This window comes from Aegilops tauschii, chromosome 6, assembly GCF_002575655.3.
Source record: "Aegilops tauschii subsp. strangulata cultivar AL8/78 chromosome 6, Aet v6.0, whole genome shotgun sequence".
NCBI classification, from domain to species: Eukaryota; Viridiplantae; Streptophyta; class Magnoliopsida; order Poales; family Poaceae; genus Aegilops; species Aegilops tauschii.
This window is the reverse complement of record NC_053040.3, coordinates 181,513,412-181,537,176: the sequence shown is the minus strand read 5'-3', so window position 1 is coordinate 181,537,176 and position 23,765 is coordinate 181,513,412. Positions and strand designations below refer to the sequence as shown.

The window sequence follows — 23,765 nt, the reverse complement described above, 5'->3', positions numbered from 1 at the left end:
AAACAAACGACCCAACGCATAGGAGCATACGGATGTTTCGTCCGGTCTGTGTCCGCCCTCGACCCCACCTGTCACACTCTCCTTTTATGTACCTGGCCCACCACGCGCACCCACCACCACGACGCATGGCGCTGCGGGCACGAGAGCACGGAGCGGCGGGCGCTCTGGCGGCCAGCTCCGCCTCCCACTCCCTGTGCGCGGGACGGTAGCGGCGAGCGCGCAGGGCGGCAGCGGCGTGCGCGCGGGACGCGGACGCCGCGAGTCGGACGCAGGGCCGGAGGGCCGGTGGTGGGTCGTCGGACGGCCGCGTAAGAAGTGTGAGACGAGGAGGCGTGGGGGCGCGGCCGCACGGGCAGCGGAGAGCTTGGGTGGACGAGGCGTGCACGCGGGGCGCGGCTGGAGCGAGGGCACCAGCACGGCGACGCGTCGGGCGCGACGGCAGGCATGCGGTCGCGACAGGAGCGAGGGCGTGCATGAGCAGGAGCGGTTGCGGCGGCGAGTTCGCTATGCCTGCTACGTGTTCGAAGAAATGACGAGAACGGACAACTGTTGAAATAGATTTTGAATCGTGCGGTGGGGTTTGGCCTAAACTCAGGCACAAATTTCAGCCGGAAATCTTAGCCACGTACATAAGGAGATTCTCGATAAAACAGAGGAACACACAGGTCCCAAGAGAATGTTAATAGAGATTGACACCCAATACTAAGAATTTTTCGCAAGGAAAGAAAATCCAATCCAGCCCATGTGGGGATGCCACTCTGCATAGCAGATTACTGCTACGAGTCCACGTCACACGTACAGCACACACGTCACTCTCGATTGGACGAGTTCATGGCGTCGACCGATCGGTCACCAGCCAAGCGCCGGCAAGGCTCGAGGACGGCCGGGCGCGACCATGTTGCCGGCGGGGTCGTAGTTGATGACGCCGGAGAAGTCCGGGAGCTGGCACTTCCCTCCCATGAGGATCCCTTTCTGCCAGACGCAAGGCGGCGGGGACGCGTCGGCCCCTACGCCGCCGGGCTGCACCTGGTGGATGCTGATGACCGGGTCCGTCCTCCGGCGGCTCACGCTCGCCAGCGCGCGCCGCAGCCGCTCTGTCGCCGCGGCCCCCGCCCCCGAGTGCGACGCGCACAGCGCCAGCGCCAGCGCGCACACGGCCAGGAACGCCGCCGCCGCCGGCACCGCGGCCGCGATCACGCCGCTGTGGTGCAGGGCGAGGTGGCGCGACGCGCCGGCGGCGATCACGCCGTGAAGGCCAAGGTGACGCGGCATTGCGTACTTGACAGTGTGGTGCTTTCCTGCCTGGAGTGACGAGAGACAGAGCTGCCTGGGCTGGGCTGGTGCAGTGAGTGCTTCTTGGAGCGTGCCGGACTCTGTGCTTGTATATATAGAGGTGTGGCTGACCAGAAGCAGATTGTTTGACTTTTCTTTGGGAGTGGAGTTGTTTACGTGAGTGCAATCAACAGCTGCATTAGCATGGAGCCATGGAGTCGGTGGTGTTTACGTGAGCCATGGAGCCATGGAGTCGGTGGAGTTGTTTACGTGAGTCCCAACTTCTACAAGTACTTGCTCCTAACTGAACCATCAGATCAGTTCCAAGCCTTGCAAATTCTAGTGGATTGCCAGGATTGGTATGCAGCAGATGCCGGTTAAAAGATGTACGCCGATCAATATCCGAACGGAACGGATTGGAACTTCGGCGCGAAATCCAAAAAAGAAATGAGCAATTCAATGGAAAAATGATTTTTTTAACACAGTACCAACGCAAACACAAGCGCTCATATACACGTGCATACACTCACCCCTATAAACGTACACGCGCACACCCTACCCCTATGAGCACCTCGAAAGACTGAGCCGGCATATCTTTTGAAATTTACAAAATCACCGTAGGCACCTCGCGTTGATTGGAGCGTCTCCTCCCACTAAATGCGCATCGCCGGAAATCCTGAAAAAAATTCAGAAATAAATGCAAGCACCAGGACTTGAACCCTGATGGGCTAGGGATACCACAGTCACTCTAACCATCCAACCACAAGTTGGTTCGCAGAAAAAATGAATTTGAGGCATGCGCCGGACAAGCTTATTGTATGCAGACCGAACTTGTTTTTCTTTACGGGCAACAACTATGCTTTCTCGAATTAACTCAACATGTCTATGTTTGAACAGGCATTTTCATTTAAGAAGTCAAATGCAATTCAGTACTTTTTTTTTTGAAGAAGAAGATCCAGATCTATTAATATTCACCAGAAGTATAAAATATAATAAAATTTACCACCGGACGACCACTGCCTTCGCGCCAGAACGAGCTATCAACGTGCCGCTATTGTCGCTCCCCTACGGGAGCCAGCTTGACCTTGTTAGTGATAGTCGGGAAGTCTTTGCGTGCGTGCTCCAAGGACCAATGCCCTCGCGCCACAGTCATCGTCATTGAACCCTTGAATAGATCTGAAGCAACTGACATAAAATCTCCTCGTCGCACACGTACAACCAGAAACCCTAACCTCGCCACCCTAAAAAGACGGCGGGAATCTAAGGCGGAGCGCTCTATCGACTACGTTCAGATGGACGAACTTGAGGAGGATCGGATGCCAGAAAATAAACTTGAAGAAAAAGTGCCGACATCCGCCGAAAAAACCTAACCTAAACGACTAGCCAGAGTGAACGCCCTGGAATTCCCCTCCCTACCGCTGACGGCTGAAGCGGCAGGTAGAGGGGAGGCGAATTTACAGGCTCGCCGGTGAAGTCTGGAGGAAAGAGTTTACCCTAACCGACGAAGGAGAGAAAAAGAAGTTGAAGCAGTTTAGTTTTTCTAAAGAGTCTAGAACTTTTCTTAGGCTAATAGGAAGCTCACGTTCCCCATAGAAGGATCCCGCACGAACGAACGTTCCCTCAGCAAGGCTCACACGAGCGAACGACGAATTTCCTCGGCGTTCGCTCAAAAAATAGCTCGTAGGGAACATTCAAGAGTTGTCATGCTAAAATAGAGAGATTCGTCGTCCTTATGACAGATAGGTTTTTCACGCTAATAGAAAATGACATTGCTATAGAAGAAAATTGTCATACTACAGGAGAGAAAATTGCCATGTGTTTCAATCGTATGACATGCTGTAGTAGTGCTAATTGTTAGGATAAAAAGAAGAGGAAGTTGCCCTCATCTTTAAAAATTGTCATGCTGCAACACAAGAGAACTGTCATGTTTTCTTTTGTTTGATTGCGCATTCGTACAGGCAAACTTGCTACCTCTTTATATTACACATGATTTTGAATGTGAACTATTGCAGCATGCTTATTTTATGTGAATTTCATGCATCTATATAATCTGCTAGAGGTTTAAAGAGTGTTTCCTAAAAAAGCATTCGTAGAGAATGTCAGCTCTATAGCTTTTTCCAGGTTTTTTTTTTGAATAAGAGTCACCTGTCATCTAGGCCTCAAAGTAGATGTACAACGTATGGATCACTTAGGAGTCAAAAAATTCTTTAGAAAATCCACATGTACTAATAAATATATTTTACATATGAAAATAATTTCATTACAAGATACTTTAGCATATGAGCTGAAAAAAGAAAAAAAAAGTAGATTGTAATACTTTAGCATATGAGTAGCAAACAATGCTTTGCTATTTTCAAAACACAGTTTTTTTTGTAGATCGCATTAAAAGTATCTCATAATAACATTTTACAGATACATAAAATGTATCTATATATACATGTGGAATTTGTTCAGATATTTTGGAAACCTTTTCATTTCAATTTTTCTAAAATAAAAATATGGGTTCCATGGAGCCCAAGCTCAGTGACACATTTCCATCATGGATTCCACCACGAATCGAATGTCAGATTTCTTTTAGCATGGCAAATTATGTTGTCACGAGGATGATAAATTATTTTAGCAAGCATGGCAAATCCTTGTCATGTTTTTTTCTTTTCAGAAATTGTCATGCTAGCTAAAAGAAAATTGCCATCCTCGCGACAATGTAATTTGCCATAAAAAAGCCTTCGATATGCCATGCCTAAAAGATCTGACATCAGATGTCAGATTTTTAGCATTCCATCATTTATGCTGCCATCAGAAAAGAGTGCAAGTTCCGCTGCCAAAAATGTGTAATTTCCTGATAAATAAAAACATGCAGTCCAAGTTCTGTTTTTGTAAAGGAAAACGAATATGATCGTTACTCCCTCCGTCTACAAATATAAGATATTTTGGATATTTCAATATGGACTACATACAGAGTGAAACGAGCGAACAAACACACTAAAACATGTTTATATACATCTGATTCAGAAAAAAAAGAAGTTACTAGAACATCTTATATCTGTGATCGGAGGGAGTACATATTTCAGTGCTCCGAAACAATGGCAAGAAATCAATGGGGGCACACACAAAATCTACGCTTGGTAAAACTATTTTTACATGGTTTTTAGTTCTCGGTACATCTTCCTCTTCTTACTGCTCAAATTTTATTTAAGGCAAAACTTTCTCCTTCAAGATCCTGAGGGCTTCACCAATCCCATCCTGGAATGATATCAATGGGAGAATTTTTTTACTCTCAGCCTTCCTAAAACAAAATAAGTGCTCAAATATTATGGATACAACAATTGGAGAAAACACACCTCGGAAGCAAGTCTCTGAGCAATTACAGTTGCTTGAGCTTTAATTTCTGGTGATAATGCTGATCTGATAGCTCCAAGTAGCACATCTGCGGCTTTGTTAACGCTCGCGGCATCATCTATATCTGGGATTAGATGTTGTCTTTTAAGGGGCTCAGGTGCCACCCCTAACCAGTGTAGTCTCTCCGCCCAGTAAAACTGGTCCAGCAGGAAAGGGCATGCAACCTGCATGATGATATTCTTTAGTACAATGTGTAACCTCCAAAAGCAACTGGTAGCATAATTTTACAACAGTCAATACTTCTAGAAGATAACACATTGTTTGAATAAACATATAACTGTCAGCTTTTGCACACAAATACTGAGTGCATGTTATTTCTTGCTGGAAACAAGGGATGGATGTTATAAGCATAAAACTTCAGCTTTGCTACATAAATATTTCATACATGAGACTTCTTGCTGAAAACGAGATGGACGTTACTTTGATTCAGGGGTTTTAAGGCCAACTCCAGCGCGCGACCCCATTCTGTCCGGGTGCATCCGTTTGGGGTAAAACGGACATACCAGACGGCCCAGCGCGCGAGTGCAAACGGACTTTTGTCCGTATTCAGTCTGCTTTGGACCCATCCCCGACCCAAACTTGGTCTGGTTTTGGGGTCAAAGCGGACTGAATGCGGACGTTTTCCTCGCCCGTGTGTCCGGCTCCGTCCGCGCATGCAGATGATGGCCCCATCTGTCATCAAAACAAAAAGGGACCCACCACCCACCCATCTCTCTCTCTCCTCCTTTTCACCCACCGCACCACCAACCGCGCAAGGCCGGCGCGCATACGCACGGCGCGGCGGGCGGCGGGGAGATGCGAGTGCAGTGGGGTGGGCAGGACGCGGTGGCGCAGGCGAGGGCGGGGAGGACGCAGTGGCGCGGCAGGCGGCGGGGAGCGGCAAGTGTGGCGGGCGGGCAGGACGCGGTGGCGTGGCAGGCGGCGGGGAGCGGCAAGTGTGGCGGGGCGGGCAGGACGCGGAGAGCTCGGCTGCTGCAGCAGCAACGCGGAGCAGGCGCGGGACGCGGTCGGGGCTAGGCGCGGCGCATCCCGGCTGCGAGCGCGGCGGGCTGCAGGGCGCGTGGGAGCGGGAGCTAGCGCCGCGGCCGGCGTGCGCCGCCGCTGCTGGGCGCGAGAGCGGCTTGTGCGGCGGGCGTAGGTGAGTGGGCGAGGAAGAGGACGGACCGGCGTGCAGGCGAGCGCGGGCGCGCGGGCAAGGGCGAGCAGGCGAGGCACCGGAGCACGGTGCGGAGCAGGCGGCGGGTGCGCGCGAGCTCGCGCGGCAGGCGCGGAGCAGGTCGCTGGCGGCGGCAGGAGCTCCGAAGCGGGTGGGCGCGGCGCGGCGCGTGCCGGCCGGCAGGCCGCGGCGGGGGCACGGGCAGGTGCGGGGCGGGGCGTGGAGTAGCGGGTGCTCGCGGTGGAGGCATGGGCAGGTACGGGGCAGGGCGCGGAGCAGCGGGTGCGGGCGGGCGCGAGTGGGCGCGGCGCGGCGCGCGCCGGCCGACAGGCCGCGGCGGGGGAACGGGCAGGTGCGGGGCGGAGCGGGCGAGCTCGGTAGGTCGCGGCGGGGCGGCGACGGCGAGCGGGCGCGAGGGCGGACGTTTTGGGGACGGACGGCGCGTTGGGCGCCTCCAACTAAACCCGGACGTGCATGTCCGTTTTGCCACCCATTGCCACCCCAAACGGACAGAATCCGGGCAAAACGGACGTCCGTTTGGGGTCGTGCGCTGGAGTTGGCCTAACTACTTCTATCTTGTTACCAAAAAGGATCAATTCCAAAAATGTAATGTCAGTTGCATGCTACATCACAAGAATTTTTAGCGCCTGCAAGCACAAGAATTACTAATATTCCTTATTTTTCATTGTGCTCGGGGTGAATTGTCACTTTAGATCGATGGTGACATTTTGCTGGTATCTTGGCAAGCTGTCATTTGTTTTCAAAACTAGATGCTATTACGATGAGCTACAAAAGGTGAAACAAATGTCTGTCCTTTTTTTTCATAGCACTGGGTTAACCAGTCGGTGTTCTTAATCAAAAGGCTAAGTCACAACACGACTCTCAAGTGGAACAATTGCGTTATTTCTTTGAGTATGCACTTACCTAGCTAGCCTATGAACTCTCTCAACAATACTGATATGGAAGATATCTACAGCATATCAAGTATCAGCACATAGCACTGCCACAGCAATTGAACAAAAGAAAATATTCTTCATATCTAAGTACATCAGATGTTGTAATCACCTGAGGGGTTCCAGCAAATAGTGCAGCAGCTGTAGATCCACTGTGAAGCACAAACCGAAGTAAATTATTTTGTGGAAGACTATATTATTCAGAAACTTGGTCACTGAAAAATAGAGAACTTTATTACCTGCCAGCATGATGAATAGCAGCTGCACATTTAGGGAAAAGCCAGCTATACGGTATTGATCTGAAATAGTAGTCATATACTCATACAGTTGACCAAAATATCTGTCGATTTCGCCAAGATGAATGGGCGCCATCACGTTAGAACTCACCCAGATAAGCAAAAGAGTCGATTATTGAAAAGGAGAGTGCTGTCATTACTAAGAGCAGGTGCCTCTACACTTGATTCTACAGCTAAAGAAGCAAAAGATCTGATTGCTGAATCCAATGGCTGGTATCCAGACGAGAAAAGGATAAATCTGTAATCTGTTGACTCTATGACAGCTTTAATCACCATTAGAAATGCTTTAGGATTTCTAAGAAACCCCATGCTGCAGCAGATTGATAGCATGAACCAAAATGGTTAGAAATCACTTACACATTATAGAAATCATTTAATTCAACTGTAACAACACTAATATGAAGATATCAACGGTAGGAGACATGACCTTGCATAATATAGAAAATAAAAATTTCCATGATAAGAAACTCACCTGCCAATGGAACTTAATCCTATAAATATAGGTAAAGACAAATAAGAACTTCCCATGAGGAAGTCTTCCAGGCCAGCATGATTTGCACATAGAATACCCTCAAATGAAGAATTGAAATCTCCAGAGAATAACTCCCTGCATTTATCACAAGAAAACTGCCAAGCCATAGGAAGAAACCAAAAGCCACAAATATGAGCACTTGAGGGCCAATATCCTGCCATTATATGATGGAAATTAGTATGAAAAGTTCTCGTTCTATGAGCTATAGTATAAACAACTGAAGGGAGATCCAGGACTAATCAGAATTTACCTGGGCGCTCGACAATTTCCTTGCTGAAACCATACCTGCTCAAGTAGCAACCAAATTGCTAGAATTATTTATCACGTATAACTATAATTGAAGGAAGTTGTAACACTTCATTTTTTTTTCTATTTACTAATTTTTCCTAGTCCAATTAATAAGTACCATCACTTCTCACTGACGTAGGGTTTACAAATAATCCGCTGACGATAACAAGATTTTAGACAAAAGCGTCAACGCAAGCCTTATTGAAAGCCGAAGTTTCAGAGCATAAAGTATGAAAGTGTCATTTAATATATACTATTATTGATTGACAGGGTCAATATTAATATTCAGAAGGTGATATATTGCAAATCTTACAACAACAAAGGCGACTCTGCACGTACATGCCACAAAGGAAGATTTGTTACTGGATCCTGTAGTTACAAGAAAAGCTAACCTCAGTAATGTCCCTGCGGTAATCAGTTAATCACATTCGCATATGAGCTGAACAGGTTTGCATTCCAGGTATATAAACAAAAGAAACATCATTGGACACATTCACTCACTGTATAAGGAATAGGACTAAGATTTAGGCAATCATTTCTCCACAATCCCCAACTTTCCATGAAAAGCGCCCACATCCAATGGGTAATGTCAGTCCAGCAGACCTGCCATTATTTTACATCATTAAAACACCAATGACAAACGCAAAGCAGGCAATGCATCAGCAGGTCAGTTCCCCACCAAGAAAAACATCAGAAGGCCATCAAAAGAAAGACAGAAATACTCATGGATATCAAAGCGCTACCACTCAAGAACCCGCAATCTCTGTGCTGGAGAACTAGTATGGTAGTAACTGGCATGGTCCCATGTAATTGGATACGTGATGGCTAGTATAGTTGTAAGAATCTGGTTAACATACTGATCAACCTGCAGGGACTGCTAGTGACAGGTTTGCTCTGCAGTTTATTCTTCCATGACATATGGTGCTGAATTTTAGGCTTTAGTAAATGATAAAGTGGTCATGAAATTATCCTCCATGGAGAAGAAGATAATGTGCCCCAGCAGACAGGTTAAATAGAGTTGCAAATTTAATATTGCAGTTGAGATAGTGACCAAATCAAAACCAAATGAAACAATAATTCAAGAGGGATATATGCTTATGCATCATCATGACTAGAGGAGCGAATTTGTACTGTGTTGGGGGGAGCTTCTTGAAAGTACTTGTACAGAAGAGGAAAACTTTGCTTAAATTGGCGTTCAAATGATGAAGGAGCACTGCACAAAGAAATGAAAGCACGTAAACAAACAGGAGTTAAGAAGAAGACACCAAAATGAGTGTGCAATCCCTCATAAAATCATTACAAGATAACAGCTTCGATGTGAAACTGAAGCAAATATAAGCCAAATTACCTATATGGAAGAAAATAAGGAGCAGCAATGATGCACTTAACTTGAAACAATTCTGCAAGATGGCAACCTTCCTAAAGCATGAGATAAACCCATATTATAACCACACAATGCATTTCATAGCTGCATTAGTTCCTACATAGAACTGACTAACTGATATTCTCAAGGATCTGTTCTAGTGAATGATGCTTGCTGAAATTCTTTAGTTTCGACAACAATTGTGCATCAGAATTTCTGTCTTATTCCAGTGCAAATCACTATCAGAGCATTAAATTGCACAACTTGTAGGAGCCCCGCCACTTAACTTTTAGCAAACATGATAATTATGCTGTTAGTGAGGTCCTCACCAGGGCAAAGAAATTGATCACAATGAAGTCGCTGTGAATGCTCGGATCATTTCCAAACACTTCTTCGACAGAAGCTAAACAGGCTTTCCTGTGCTCCGTCTGAATGATCTCTTTCCGCCGTGAAAATGACTCAGGACCAGCGTTCGATTGAACAGAATCATCTAAGAAAGAGATTTCCATGATAAATCACATTGGAAATAAACCTAAGGTAGAAAATTTGTATTTGCTAGAGGAGTACTTAAATTCATAGTGCTTACATGAAATATTATCAAGTTGTTCGGAAGCAAGGGCAGGTGGGCTTGCCACAGGCATGTACCTAACTTTACTGACTGCAAGATGTGTGGATAAACTCTGCAACCAATTTAATGCATGAGGTCAAACATGAACTAGTTTTATCACGGTTCGACTGTTCTAATTTCACAAGATCCAGACCTGGTGTGCTGAATGAGTGATGAACACCACAGTATACTGCTGTTGGTCATTAGCAAACGCTGCAGCAAGGGCCTAAGAAGAAGAAAAGGAGTAGTGAAATTCAAAGTATAGTGCTCTGAGAAGGTTAAAATTGTCATATTTCTTGAGTATCCATTTTTATAGTATTACTCAACATTTAGTACATAAATGTGGCATACCAAAGCTATATCGATTTTCCATCTAGAGAAGCAGAAAACTATATCGATCTGATAGATTAGTGTGGCTCAACTTCTCAGTAATAGGTGCATCGAATGCAACAGCAATCATGTGCTAGATGCTCTAGAATCAGGCGGAATTTCATCGCTCCCCTCTCCACTTGATGTCAGCGGCAAAGAGGGTTGTCCTATACGCCCGAGTCCGAATACACGCACCACAGAAAGAGAGAGAGAGAGAGAGAGGAGGAACATACAGCGATTGGGAAGACGTCGCCGTGGGTGCCGAAGGCCATAAAGACGGCGCGAGGCCGGCGGCCATCGCCGCCGCAGCCGTCCATCGTCCTCGCCGAAGCTTCGGGGGCTTTGTGCGTGCGTGTCCACGTTGGGCCGTCCAGACTTGGTCGGAGCGCAGCGGATGAAGCCCGTGAGTAAGGCGCAGGCCGAAGGATGTTGCTGGGCCCTGTATTTGCGTTTGTGCTTAAGGTTTTGGTCCATAGAAGCATAAACTCATGGTAATTTTTGGAGGGAAATGCACTAAGGGATACGAGAACTTGTTCCGTATGCTCACTTTAGCCCACCCACTCGCATATCGTAAATGTATCCCCATGCTCACTTTGGTCCTAATCACCCCCAAAAGAGGCTAGGTTGGACATTTTTCACGCGTGTCGTGCTGATTTCGTGAGAGGGTGGTTTTAGCGGGATAGTACAAACATTAGGTTTTACCCGTGTAGTAAAAAACATTAGCCAAATACCCCTGCGTTTTATTCTAGCGGTTCAACGTAGTAACTTTAACAGAAATGTTAAACAACTGACGTTAGATTTTTAAGATTTCCTAGCGAATGCTCAGAACTGCCCTGCGAAAACAGATAAATCGTCATGTTTTTTGTGTGTGGAAATACTTCTAATCTATCCATCTTCAATCATGGCAGTACAACGAACACCAGAAATGATAAAAATTACATCCAGATCCATAGACAACCTAGCAATAAGTACAAGCACTGAATTAAGAAGAAGGCGCGCTGCCGTCATCGCCCCACCCTCGTCGGAGCCGGGCAAAACTTGCTCTAGTAGACACTCAGAAAGTCATCGTGTTAAGGCCCCATAGGACCAGCGCATAAGAACAGCAACCGCCGACATTGAACAATAGCGTAGATCGGAAGGATCCAACGTGACACACAAACGTAGACGAACTACGACTAGATCCGAGCAAATCCACCAAGGATAGATCCGCCAGGGACACACCCACCGACGATATTAGACGGACCACCGGGATGGGGGCAAGGGCTTGACCAAAAGCTCGTAGCTCACGAGCTTAATAAACACTCGATAGCTTGGCTCGTTAAACTCGTGGTTCGCTTCTTAATGAACAGAGCCAAATTTCAGCTCGTTAAACTTACCGAGCTTAATAAGCGAGCTAACGAGTTTCACGATCAGCTCGTTAAGCTCGCTAATACAACACACCAACTATTTGTATGTTATGTGGCAACATTTTTTGGCACCTCAAGTTCTCAACCCATCTATTCCATCTAATCGATCCAACTTAGCACACAAGAGACAATAATTAGGATACACACTCATGTGGTCACTTTTTTCTTCATAAAAAACACATCATAACTAAAGCAAAAGAAGGTAATGTCTATTAACGAGTACTCGCAAGCGCTCATGATCTTAATGAGCTATTAATGAACAGAGTCAGTCAGAGTTTTTTGCTCGTTAAGCTTAACGAACCGAGCCTTAATGAGCACGAGTTTAATGAGCCGAGTAGTTCGTTAATTCACCCCTAACGGGGCTAAGCGGGGAGAACCTTATTCAATCTTCAGGGAGCTGCCACCGTCTCGTTTTTCTAAGCAGGACATAAACCCTAAGAAAATACAAAAAATTCAAAAAACGAAGCTCTCCCACCAGCAAGGCCCGGGATCCACCACACCGCCATGACCTAAGGCCACCGAAAATGAGGCGGACCGGCGGCGGTGTCGGCGGGAGGCAGAGGAACCCTAGATTTTGTTTGGGGAATGAGGTGACTGCGGGAGACGTCTCGATAAATCGTCATGTTGTTGTAAGGGATTTGCCATGCTCTAACAAAATTGCCATGTAGTACAAGAAAATGGCAGAAAAATGCAAACATTGCGCACAATAATTGTCATCTGTTCGATCGGGATCTGACGTCCCAAGGACGTTCGCTGAGATTGCTTAAAAAACTGACATTCACTGAGATTGCTTAAAAAACTGACATTCGCTGGTAAGTGGCTTCCTTTTAACGATAATGTTAAAAAGCTTACAACAGATTTTTAATTGTTTTGAGATTGAGATATGTTGTGTGGAGGAAATCCATAGGCAAAGGTAAGGAAAGATATGATGTGATTGCATACGTACAAGACATGAGTTGATTTTTTTTATCTCAAGAAATGTCTTCTCTAGCACTAATTGATATATGATATTTGCTTCATTAAGTCCTAATGCTGTTTCTCCGGTTCAATGCATTGCTTAGTATGCCTGAGTAGTGCAATACTTCATTAGTTTTTGTGCCATTTTTTCACACTTTATTTGTGCACATTATTTATAAAAAAAATCTTATATGGCAATTTTTGGTTTTTAGCGCGCTATATAAGCGCCGCCCCGGAAACTTTTGGTTTTTAGCGCGCGCACAACCGCTCAGCAAGCTCCAGTGGAGGCGCAATAACCGCGTGCGCGGCATAAAGAGTTTAGTGCGCGGTCCAAAACGTCATCGCGCGCCGTTTATTTGGTGCGCCCGCTTCCGCGCGCCGCACACTCGAGCGCTCGTGCCGCACTCTCTCTGCCGCCCCACTCTCGCCCCGCCCGCGCCGCCACCGGCGAATTGGCCCGCTGGACGGACGCGCCGGCACCCCCCTCACCCCTTCCTACACCCGCGACCCCTCCGTCGCCGCCACCGCAAACCCTAACACGGGGACCTTTGGCTTCGCCTCCGCCGGTGCTCCTCCAAGCACCGGCATCGTGCGCGGCCTTTTCATGCCGCCACGGACGACCTCGGCGGCGGGTGGCGTCGCGCCGGCGCCCGTCGTGAAGCCACGTGCCCCCTCTCGAAGCTCCCAAATGCAGCGCGGGCGAAGAAGGGCAAGGTACCCGCGAAGAAGAACAAGACGGCAGACGGCTCCTCTAGGCCGTCGAGGAAGAAGCTTGCAGGGCGTGCGACGGACGCGGCGGCGACCGAAGCGCCGGCGAGCTCACTAGTTGAGCCGGCGGCCGACGCGCACAAGGTGTTCGATGAAATGCCCACAAGGTAAAATTTCGCCAATTTTTTTTTTGTTTTTGTTTTTTGAGTGCATACATATGGATAGCTTATTTGCTTCGTTGTATATACTTTGTAGTTTCAATGATGAGGCATATATGTCAACTATGGGTGTTGGCTCCAGCAATTCTTGGAGAGGGCATCGTCGATGATCATGAGTTTGAGGTGGACGAGGATGGTGAGGGCATCGTCGATGCACCGAAAGAAGAGGGGGCAACTACACCATGGATGAAGACATATTGCTATGCAATACTTGGTTGCAAGTGTTGAGGGATCCCTCCGTTGGAGGGGGTCAAAGTAGTGATGCATATTGGCTCCGGATGAAGGAACACTTTGATGTACACAACAAAAGTGGAATTGACCGCTCCGGAAGATCTCTTCGCTCCTGGTGGTCGACAATCAACCAAGATTGCCAAAGGTGGGCAGCCGCACTCAAGGCGGTTGACAAGTTGAACCCAAGTGGCACTAATGATAGAGATAGGGTAAGTGCCATTTCTTTCATGATTCTTCCACGCTCATCATGCTTCTTCTTGGTGTTTCTAGTGCTAACTTGTTTTCTTGTTTGTAGCTCAATATTGCACAAAACTTGTTCCAAGGAGAGGAGAAGAAGACCAAGAAAGGGAGACCATTTACCTTGCCTCATTGCTATGCAGAATTGAAGGATGATGAGAAATGGAAGCCTCGTGATGCTATCGATGCTGATGATGATGAGAGATTTGGATGATGATGAGGAGGAGGCATCAAGTGATGACGGCAAGAGAAGCCCTACACAAATTCGGTTTCGTACTCCAAGCCAAAAAGACCGGATGGATGCAAGAAAGACGCAAAAGAAAAGAAGAAGAGGAAAGGAGATGACGAGCTAAGAAATGCTATGGAAGCTATTGTGAAGGCAAGAAAGGAAGCGAACGAGGTGAGGAAGATGGCAAGAAACCAAGATGCCGCGGCCGAGGAGAGGAGGTTGGCGGCCGAGGAGAGGAGGGTGGCGGCTGAGGAGAGGAAGGTGGCATTGGTGGAGAGGAAGGTGTCCATGGAGGGGCGAACTAGGTTGTTGGGATGGGAGAAGTACTTGTTCTTCATGGACACATCTACCCTCGATGAGAAGCAAAAGGAGTATGTCAATCTTGCCCGTGAAGAAGTCTTGGTCCAAAAAAGAGCCATGGTTGGCGGTGGCATGGGCGACATGGTTGGTGGTGGCATGGGCGGCATGAGGGGCGGTGGCATGGGCGGCATGGGAGGTGGTGGCATTGGCGGCATGGGAGGCATCGGTGGCTTCGGAGCTACCATGGGCGGCATGGGTGGTTTCGGAGCTACCATGGAGGCCATGAGAGGCATGGGTGGCTTCGGAGCTACCATGGGAGGCATGAGTGTTGCTTCTCTCATAGGAGGCATGGGAGCACCTCCGGGCGGCATGGGCGGAATGTCTTCCGGTGTGCCTCACCACACACCTTTCGTTGAAGATCTTGTCAACACCATCTGAGCTCCGCATGATGATGCGGCGCGCGACAATGAAGAGGAGAAGGAAGAATCGTCTTCGGATGAGAATGATGAATCGGAGGAAGAGGATGATGAAGACGAGGACGAGGCATGATTGTTGATGGGCCATTTGTTTGTGTGAACTTTTATGTCATGAACTTAGTTCGGATTTTGAACTTGGTTGGATGATGTTGTGGGCATGAATTTGAACTTTTATGTCATGAACTTGTTTGGGTGATTTTAAACTATGCCATGTCTTTGTTTTGATGTTTGAAATATCATCATCGTCTTCAAAATGCAACATATGGCAAGCGCCGGCTACTCGCGCGGCTGCAGTTTAGCGCGTCTGTTGGAGCGGCTCAGACGCGCTATAATTTGCAGCGGCCGCTGAAGCAAGCGCTCCCGTCGCGCAAAAACTTTTTTGGAACATAAACGCTAGGAGCGTCCGGCTTTAAATTAATAAAGCCACCAGGCGGGATCCACACAAATTAAGTCTTACAAACCGAATAAAACAGTCATCAAGCCCACGGCTCAGGATAAAGCTAAGAAGGTCACAGCCACAAGTTCAATAGCGCAAAAGCGGAGCAGCAAGACAAAAGCTAGCTAAAAGTAGAGGTCTCATGATCAAGCCGTCATCCCTTGTCGTGCCTTCACCATGGTCGTCTTGATCAGCTCCATAGTCTCGTTCATGCGTTCGACGTCACGCTTCTTCCCCAGCGGTGCCCATACCTGAAGGAAAATATGGCATTTGAAGATGATATCAGCGGGGTGGACCGGGAACTTGTGTTCTATCGTAATTTTGTTCCGAACCGTCCAAAGGGAGCAAAGTAGCGTCCCGACGGCGCGCAAAAAACTTGCGATCAGCATGCTGGAAATGTTTTTTTAGCGCGGTTGTTGGAGATGTTTTTATAGACGTGGCGCCACCGTGCGAGACATCCGGCCGTGCATGCCACACGTTGGCCTTGTCCCCTCGTTCCCCACACTATGTCAACCCGGATGGACTTGTACCTCCGCACGTCCATTTCCATTCCATTCCCTTGGGATGCCAGAGAGGCCGTGTTCTTCTCCCCCCGCCAATTGGCACCCCTCCCTCCCTCCCCTCCCCATCTCTCGTTTCCACAGCTCCTGAATTTGTAATGCTGTGCTACACTTGTCGCCGCATTAGTTGCTCTCACGATGGACGAATTAAGAATGGCATAAGCCGGCGGCGCCATTGCTCCTGTCCCCTATAGCTAGCTCGGTTTCTCGCCACACCGCCTCTGCTCTTTGCTCTCCTCCCGGTTGCGGGTTGCTCAGCGCCATTGAACTCTGCTTGGTGTTCCGAGATGAACGACCTCTTCTCGTCGAGCTCGTTCAAGAAGTATGCCGACCTGAAGGACCAGGTGGCGCTGGACGAGATGGAGGCCGGCGGCGGCGCCAACCTCGACATGTTCTTCGAGGACGTGGAGGGCGTCAAGGAGGACATCCGCAGCCTCGAGGCCATGCACCGCCGGCTGCAGTCGGTGAACGAGGAGAGCAAGACCGCCCACGACGCCCGCGCCGTCAAGTCCCTCCGCGCCCGCATGGACGGCGACGTCGAGCAGGTCCTCCGCCGCGCTAAGGTCGTCAAGGCCAAGCTCGAGGCCCTCGACCGCGCCAACGCCGCCAGCCGCAAGCTCCCCGGCTGCGGTGCCGGCTCCTCCACCGACCGCACCCGCTCCTCCGTCGTCTCCGGCCTCGGCAACAAGCTCAAGGACCTCATGGACGACTTCCAGGTAAACACGTACTGCGTTTATCTTGCTTCATTCCCTCGCCGCGCGCTGGTCAGCTACCTGACCGGAGAGAGTGCAGGGCCTTCGGACGCGGATGGCGGCGGAGTACAAGGAGACGGTGGCGCGGCGGTACTACACGGTGACGGGGGAGACGGCGGAGGAGAGCACGATCGATGCGCTCATCTCGTCGGGGGAGAGCGAGACGTTCCTGCAGAAGGCGATCCAGCGGGACCAAGGGCGCGGGCAGGTGATGGCCACGGTGTCGGAGATCCAGGAGCGGCACGACGCCGTGAAGGACATCGAGCGCAGCCTGCTGGAGCTGCACCAGGTGTTCCTGGACATGGCGGCGCTGGTGGAGGCGCAGGGCCACCAGCTCAACAACATCGAGACCCACGTCGCGCGCGCCAGCTCCTTCGTGATCAGGGGCACCGTGGAGCTCGACTCCGCGCGCGTCTACCAGAAGAGCAGCCGCAAGTGGGCCTGCATCGCCGTCGTCGCCGGCGCCGTGCTCGTCCTCGTCATCGTGCTGCCGATACTCGTCAACCTCAAGCTCTTGAGCGGCAGATAGATGCAGCATGGCGCGCGGTGAATTGGTTGATCGATGACGTGTCCGTTCGCCGCCATCGATCTCTTCTTCCGCGCTGCATGTTCTTGATGTATGTGTTGTCTCGTTCCTTTGGATTGAGATGGAGATTCTTTTATCATAGTTAGCCTTTCGATTTGATCTAAAAAATGAAAAACTTATCATGGATCAGATCAGAAGTGTTACTTTAGGATGGTTATTATCTGTTATATCAAATATTTAAATTCCCTCTTGAGCCGGTTGTGGGAGAAGTATGGCCGGCCCGGCCGGCATCCTTGTCGATTGATTCACGACGAGGGTGACCACGTGCAGGTCATGCTGTGTGTGTGTTCGTGACCTCAATTTCATTCTCGAATCTAAGAGCATCTCCAGCCGTGCCCCCAACAAGACTCCTAAAGTGATTATGTGACCGCCGGCGTCAAAAAATCGGCCCAGTAGCGTCTTCAAAGGCCTTTTTTTTCGCTGGCTCGGGCCTAAATTGGCGTCCGCGGACCCAGGCCAAACCCAGCGCGCTGAGGGGTGCTTGGGGGCGCCGGCCGAATCGTTTTTGGCGCGAAAATCGGCGGGCCCTCCTTGGCAGCTACTCGGCTGTTCTCGTCGCTTCGTCGTCCTCATCACCTCGGTTCTCGCGGGGGAATCAATGCCAAAGCTGCCGCGCGCTGCCGCGCCGGTCAGCCTCCATTGATGCCTCACGGGCGGCGCAGTGAAGGCGGGGCGACGTGCGTCCCTCGCCTGCCACGCGTACACACGGCGGCCACGCAGGCGCCGCCTATATAAGTCGCCCCCTCCCGCACCGGTGAGCCACGCACAGACCTCGCTCTCCACCGCCGACACCCCCGTTCCTCCCTCTCTTCTCGCCGTCCCTCTCCTCTCCAATGGCCGAGCGCTACCCAGGCGATGGCGCGGCGGCGAACGGCTTTGGCCGCCGCCACCTTCACGAGGACGAAGCCCGACTTCTCTATGAGGCCGATTACCCGGTCCCGCCGGACATGCGGGTGCCCGGGGCGTGGAGGATAAGCGCCGGCGGGGTCCCGGTGCCGCCGCCGCCCACCGGGACGGCCAGGCGTGCAGAGATCGCCCGTATCCGTTCCTCTCTGCCGCAGGCGGCGAGAGAAGGGCCGAGGTACACCCCCGATAGCACGATGTGGGAGCCGTACTTCCGTCGTCGCCACGCCGAGCAGCTCGAGGCCACCAACGGCATCGTGCCCTCCGGGAAGCACAACGCCAACGGGCGCCGCCGATGGTGGGGCGTGCCCGGCCACACGCTGGACGCCATCCTCGAGTACATCGAGGGCGGCAACACGCCGAGGCTGGAGTACCCCGCTCCCCCCACTTTCTCCCGCCGGCATGGGAGCTCGTGGACGCCGAGACGCATGGACCCGGCGTCCTCCTCCTCGTCCGGCCGCTCGTCCGGCTCTCCCTCCCTCCTCCCCGTCAAGCCGGAGCCCTAGGACGCACCGATCAGCCGGCGCACCCGCAGCTGCGGCGTCCGCATCGCCGAGTCCTCCCCCACCTCTGCCCGGCTCGTCAGACCGAAGGTGGAGTCCGGCCTCCCCACGGAGTACGAGGCCATAGCCCAGTCCGGCTTCTCCAACGAGGCCGCCCTAAAGTGGGCGCGGGGCGACTACCTCCGCGGCGAGATGGTCCGGCAGCGCCGAGCCCTGCAGGAGATAGTCACCCGTCAGCGTGGGCGCGAGGACGAGAACGACGTGGTGATCCTCGACAGCGATGAGGACGAGGACGCCGCCGGACCATCCAACCCGCCGCGCCTCGGCGACCCTGGGTAGGGGGGCAGCAAGGACGGCGGCCGCGGAGGAGGCAGCGACGACGACGACGACGGCGACGGCGACTACACGCAGTTCTACAGGCTCCTCGGCATGTAGAGCTTCAGGGCGGCGGACGGTGAGGAACGGCGAGGGCGACGGCGGGTCTAGTAGTGTCTTTTTTCCTTCTTTTGTAAAATATTTGATGAACTCGCCGAAGTTTGGTTAAATTCGCGCTTTGTTTGTGCGAATGTGGGGCCAGATTTTGTTTTCAAAAAATAAAATGCGACGTGGGGGCGGCGACTGGAAAGCATCACGCCCCCAACACACGGTTTAGCGCCAATACGTCCCAGGCTACGATTTTTAACGCCTCCTGGGAGGCCAACGGCTGAAGATGCTCTAACTATCTAAGGGCAGGTTCCTCCACAAATACAGTATACAAGAAAGCACGTTGGCCTAAGGCTACGCTGGCAGATCCCATGTATACATGCGGCGTGATAGATTTGGCAGTTTGGAGTAGACCGTGACGGTGAGAGCATTTGTCCTCGAGGTTTTTTAGAAACAATGCTCTTCCTTCGGACGGCAACACGAATCTGTCTGCATCATTAAAGATAAGGGCGCTGCTAAATCTCAGTTGACTGAGACTTCTCGACGCCCCTGTCCGTTTGATTTTTTTGCTGCTTTAAGATCCGTTCAACACTGATGTTTAATGGAAATGGCCCATGAATGAAGATCGGGATTGGGCTGCGTCTGTTTGTTTTCGTGTCGTGGTTGGTGTTTGCCCTGTGCGTTGGACAGGGTTGGCATTTTTTCGTTGTGAGCTTTATTTTGTTGGGTTGTAATTTTTTTTTGTTTGTTTTCTTTTTCATTTATTCTTTTGTATATCTTTGATTTTATTTTTTATTTTCCTTCATCTTTTTTGTGCATTTGTCTCATTTATTTTTTGTTATATTTTTTCTTCCTATTTGTTTCTTGATAATTCTATTTTTTTTTATATTTTTTTTGTTGTTCCTTATATCTGTTCAGTAGCACTTTTTTTGGAGGAGTCGGTAGCGCTCATTTTCAACTCGACTACAATTGCATGTGTGACAGTAGGTTTGCAACTTCAAGTGTTGCCCTCGATTGCAACCGCATGCCTACACAACCGGCTGCAACTGACATTTTTTTTTATAAATGGGCGATAGGAGAGGAGGGGAGTTGCATGTCCGACAATAGGCTTGCAACTACAAGTGTGACCCTGGACTGCAACTTCATGCCTACACACTCGACTGCTACTGACCTTTTTTGTTTTTTAAGAGAGCGACATGGAGGGAGGGAGTTGCATGTCCGATACTAGGCTTGCAATTGCAAGTGTCGTCCTTGACTGCAATTGTATGCCTACACAACCAATGCAACTGACATTTTTGTTTTGTAAGTGGGCGTCGGGAGAGGAGGTAGTTGCATGTTCGACATTAGGCTTTGCAACTGCAAGTGTCGCCACCTAATGCAACTACATGTCCACACACCACTACTACAACTAACCTTTGTTTTGTAAGAGTGGCGAGAGAGGTGAGTGGGTTGCAGCTGCATGTCTAATACAAGGCATGCAACTGCAAGTGTTGCCCCCGAATGCAATTGGTCTTGTGTTTTTGTCAGAGGGCGGCGGGAGGGGGTGGGGTAGTTGCATGTTCGGGAGGGGTTGGGGGCAGTTGCATGTCCACTATTAGACATGCAACTGCAAAAGTCACCCCCGACTGCAATTGCATGTCTTTCAACATGGTTGCAATTGGACTTTTTGTCATGTTGGGGGAGGGGGAGTTGCATGTCCGACGCTAGGCTTGCAACTGCAAGTGTCGCCCTCGACTGCAACCGGATGTCCGACAGTAGGCTTGCAACTGCAAGTGTCGCCCCCGGCTGCAACTGACTTTTTTTTTGCAACTACAGACCCGGCTTGGGCGGCCTGCTATGCAGACTTATTATTGACCTTTTCTTTTACTTTTTCTACTTTCTTTTTTATTTTAATTTTACCGTTGTGTTTTGAATTTGTATTCTTCTTCTTCTTTTGATTGTTAAGAAAAACAACGCAGCCCACGTCGGATGCACACATTTGCATGTCCTCCATTTGTATGCAACTTAATATTCTTTTCTTTTGAAAAAAAGTGCCACACTATTTAGTTTGTCTTGTTTTCATTTTGTTTCTTTGTTACATTAAAGATTGATTTTTGTCATAATATACAAACTATCATAAAATAAAAAAAGAGAAGCAAGATGACGCATGAAGAGAAGGACTGAACGATGAGCTAGACTGGCGACAGAAAAATGTTGTTTTATTTACTTCTCTTGTTGAACATTTTTTTCCCATGTCAAGAAAAAAAAAGACAAAGAAACAGATGGAGAATAGAAACTTGGCTTGTCTATTCAATGAGCCCACAAAGAGGATTTATACAGAGTACATCATAACAGGAAGCTAGCTATGTACGGGCATGCACAACGTGCACATAGGAGTGGAGCACGGCGTGCAGTTACAGATCATGTACATGGCGTGGGACACGGTCCCTCTGTTATACAGGCGACGGGCATCTTCCAACAAAAACAATCAGCCCAGCCCAACCTAATAAACAAACAAACAAACAAGAGAGAAACGAAAAAGGCCCAGCTAAGAATAAAACCCAGCAACTATCGAGTAAACAAACAGGCCTAATCTGCCTTAGGTGACATCAGTCGACTTAGACTTCGCGAAGTCTAAGTCGACTGAGACCTAGACAGACCCTAAAGATAAAGGTATTATGCATTTCTAAATGCGTGAAGCACACCCAGGGTTCGATTCCCGGCTGGTGCAACTTCTTTTGTTTTTTGCCCCTCACTCCCTTTCCAACAGACTCGGGTTGCTCGGGCCACCGTGACGAGAAACTACTCCCAGCAGCGCTGCAATTATGCCGAAACTCCAACCGTGATTGGATCTTCACATTCCCACTGAATTCCGATTCCTGCCGGTGCTATGCCAAGGCCCGCCGGTCCCGTCCTTCCCCTCCTCGCAAGCAAACGACCATCAATGGCAATAAGAGCTGCAATCTTTGTTGTGTGTCTTTTTCTCCTGAACAGGTGCTCCACCGAACATCTCGGAAGAGTTCCTTATGTAGGGAGACCTCTACCGAGCCACACATCTGTGGCTCGTTCAAAATGACTATACTTTTTCGGACAATCTGCAACACTATTCTTGGACCTATGTAATTTATGTGGAATAAACATTCTATCAATCATTAAAGACTTGATCTAAGCTACTATCTAAATGACCAAAGGCCGAACGATCCAAGCTAGAGTCAAAAAGACAAAATAAAGTAGTTGATCAGTCAGACTGCACCATGACCAGAAGCTCTGTATGTTGTCGAACAAGCGCCATACTGATCATCAAGGTGTGGAGCTCCGCCTCAAGAGCATCATTGCAATTAAACAGGTAGCGGTACGCCGGAAAAAAACTGAGCCATCATGCCTTCGTAGAGAGTGTCGTTACACCACTACTAGGTGCACCCCATGGAAGCACTCGGGGCGGCCGACTGTGCTCAGGACCCTCTCCATAGTCCATGATCACCATTTTACCTTTTAGCATCTCTTTTCTAGAGTACTTTTTGGCTGATTGCACCAAATTCATATAGCTGACCAGGAAGTCAGCCAACGCCGCTACTGGCGCGGCCTCCTTCCCATGAGTAATATCGCGACGGACTTGCCAAATTCTCTAAATCATCATGATAATCATACTTCACACTACGTCCGTACAATCCGCAAGAAGCAGCAGCAACCAGTCTTTCCCGGAATCAATCACCATTGGTGGCTCCAAATTGAACCCATGGTCTCTTGTTAAACGATTACACTGATATGACTGGTTATCAATAAGGTTGTGTTTGATAGGGTGCATGAGAGCAAAAGTTCCCTTCTCAACTCCAGTTCACACTAGTCAACACAAATGCACTAGGAGCATGCATGAGAAGAACATGCATGAAAAGGGGTGTTGAGATAATCATTCACGCAGAGGGAACAATTATGCTGAGATGAGAATGCAACCAAACACACCCTCTTCTTTACTTCAAGGTTACGGAATCGTAAAGGATCTTTGGATATACTCTATCCGTTTCATAATATAGTGCATATAAATTATTTTTAAAGTCAAATTTCATAAATTTTGATCAAGTTTATAAAGGAAACTATTTAGAGCCTCTTTGGGACTGCTCCGTTCCCTAGAACTTAGTTCCGTTCTAAAAATGCGAATTAAATGGAGAATCCAGGATCTTTTATGTTTTTTACCTTACAATTTTGCTAGATACAAAACAATCCAAACGGAGTAGATCCACGATATGCCGCTCCAGAAAAAAATAGAATCTGGGGTACAACTCTCAATTTTTTGTGAAACTCTTCAGGGGTGCTCCAGAAACTCCAGAAACTGGAGTTGGGGGGAATTACCCATCACTACCATCAGAAGTAGACGTCTTTTTGTTTTTTTTCCACATCATCTAATCAAATAGACCTTTTCCAGCAAATTTCACATCCTTTGAGCTAGCTGGAAGCCAAACATGATAAACTGCTCTTTGGTGGAGCTGCAACTCTTATATGAAACTGCTCCAAAGTGAATTTTGTGAATTGAAGCTGATTTTGATGGAGCGGAGCAGTTCCAGATAGACCCATATATACAATATCAAATATATAAAATATGAAACTATATCTTTATAATGAATCTAATGA

General features: G+C 49.1%; 3 protein-coding genes across 5 annotated transcripts; 1 reads left to right on the top strand and 2 right to left on the bottom strand.

The window, feature by feature from the left end:
• Positions 1 to 476: 476 nt before the first annotated feature.
• Positions 477 to 1,334, bottom strand: LOC109735504 (uncharacterized). The gene has a single exon (XM_020294721.4). The coding sequence runs from the start codon at positions 1,270 to 1,272 to the stop codon at positions 850 to 852; it is 423 nt and encodes a 140-aa protein (XP_020150310.1). The 5' UTR covers positions 1,273 to 1,334; the 3' UTR covers positions 477 to 849.
• A 2,851-nt stretch (positions 1,335 to 4,185) lies between these two features.
• On the bottom strand, positions 4,186 to 10,635 carry LOC109735491 (sterol 3-beta-glucosyltransferase UGT80B1). 3 transcript variants are annotated; one of them, XR_012187494.1, is made up of 16 exons: positions 10,469 to 10,635; positions 10,021 to 10,092; positions 9,846 to 9,939; positions 9,589 to 9,749; positions 9,245 to 9,315; positions 9,028 to 9,109; positions 8,398 to 8,499; positions 8,210 to 8,265; positions 7,859 to 7,893; positions 7,549 to 7,762; positions 7,168 to 7,386; positions 7,020 to 7,079; positions 6,893 to 6,932; positions 4,614 to 4,835; positions 4,405 to 4,515; positions 4,186 to 4,345 (listed from the first exon to the last, which is right to left on the bottom strand). XR_012187494.1 is itself a non-coding variant. In XM_020294704.4 (15 exons), exons 1-15 carry the CDS (start codon positions 10,550 to 10,552, stop codon positions 4,465 to 4,467), a joined length of 1,563 nt encoding a protein of 520 aa, XP_020150293.1. In that variant the 5' UTR covers positions 10,553 to 10,635; the 3' UTR covers positions 4,186 to 4,464. The 3 variants fall into 3 exon arrangements, 2 of the variants coding, with proteins under 2 accessions (XP_020150293.1, XP_020150295.1); XM_020294704.4 differs by having other exon boundaries at positions 4,186 to 4,515; XM_020294706.4 differs by having other exon boundaries at positions 4,186 to 4,515; positions 8,213 to 8,265.
• A 5,381-nt stretch (positions 10,636 to 16,016) lies between these two features.
• On the top strand, positions 16,017 to 17,505 carry LOC109735503 (syntaxin-124-like). Its single transcript, XM_020294720.4, has 2 exons — positions 16,017 to 16,709; positions 16,786 to 17,505. Exons 1-2 carry the CDS (start codon positions 16,281 to 16,283, stop codon positions 17,272 to 17,274), a joined length of 918 nt encoding a protein of 305 aa, XP_020150309.1. The 5' UTR covers positions 16,017 to 16,280; the 3' UTR covers positions 17,275 to 17,505.
• The last annotated feature ends 6,260 nt before the right edge of the window (positions 17,506 to 23,765 follow it).

What these genes read in the sequence shown, in the direction of transcription:
- LOC109735504 (XM_020294721.4), bottom strand. Translation starts at nt 1,272, where the DNA reads ATGCCGCGTCACCTTGGCCTTCACGGCGTGATCGCCGCCGGCGCGTCG.
- LOC109735503 (XM_020294720.4), top strand. Translation starts at nt 16,281, where the DNA reads ATGAACGACCTCTTCTCGTCGAGCTCGTTCAAGAAGTATGCCGACCTG. An exon ending in ACCTCATGGACGACTTCCAG is followed by an intron (nt 16,710 to 16,785) that starts GTAAACACGTAC and finishes GAGAGAGTGCAG; the next exon opens with GGCCTTCGGACGCGGATGGC.
- LOC109735491 (XM_020294704.4), bottom strand. Translation starts at nt 10,552, where the DNA reads ATGGACGGCTGCGGCGGCGATGGCCGCCGGCCTCGCGCCGTCTTTATG. An exon ending in TGATCAATTTCTTTGCCCTG is followed by an intron (nt 9,316 to 9,588) that starts GTGAGGACCTCA and finishes CTCATGCTTTAG; the next exon opens with GAAGGTTGCCATCTTGCAGA. An exon ending in GCAGAGTCGCCTTTGTTGTT is followed by an intron (nt 7,894 to 8,209) that starts GTAAGATTTGCA and finishes CTACTTGAGCAG; the next exon opens with GTATGGTTTCAGCAAGGAAA.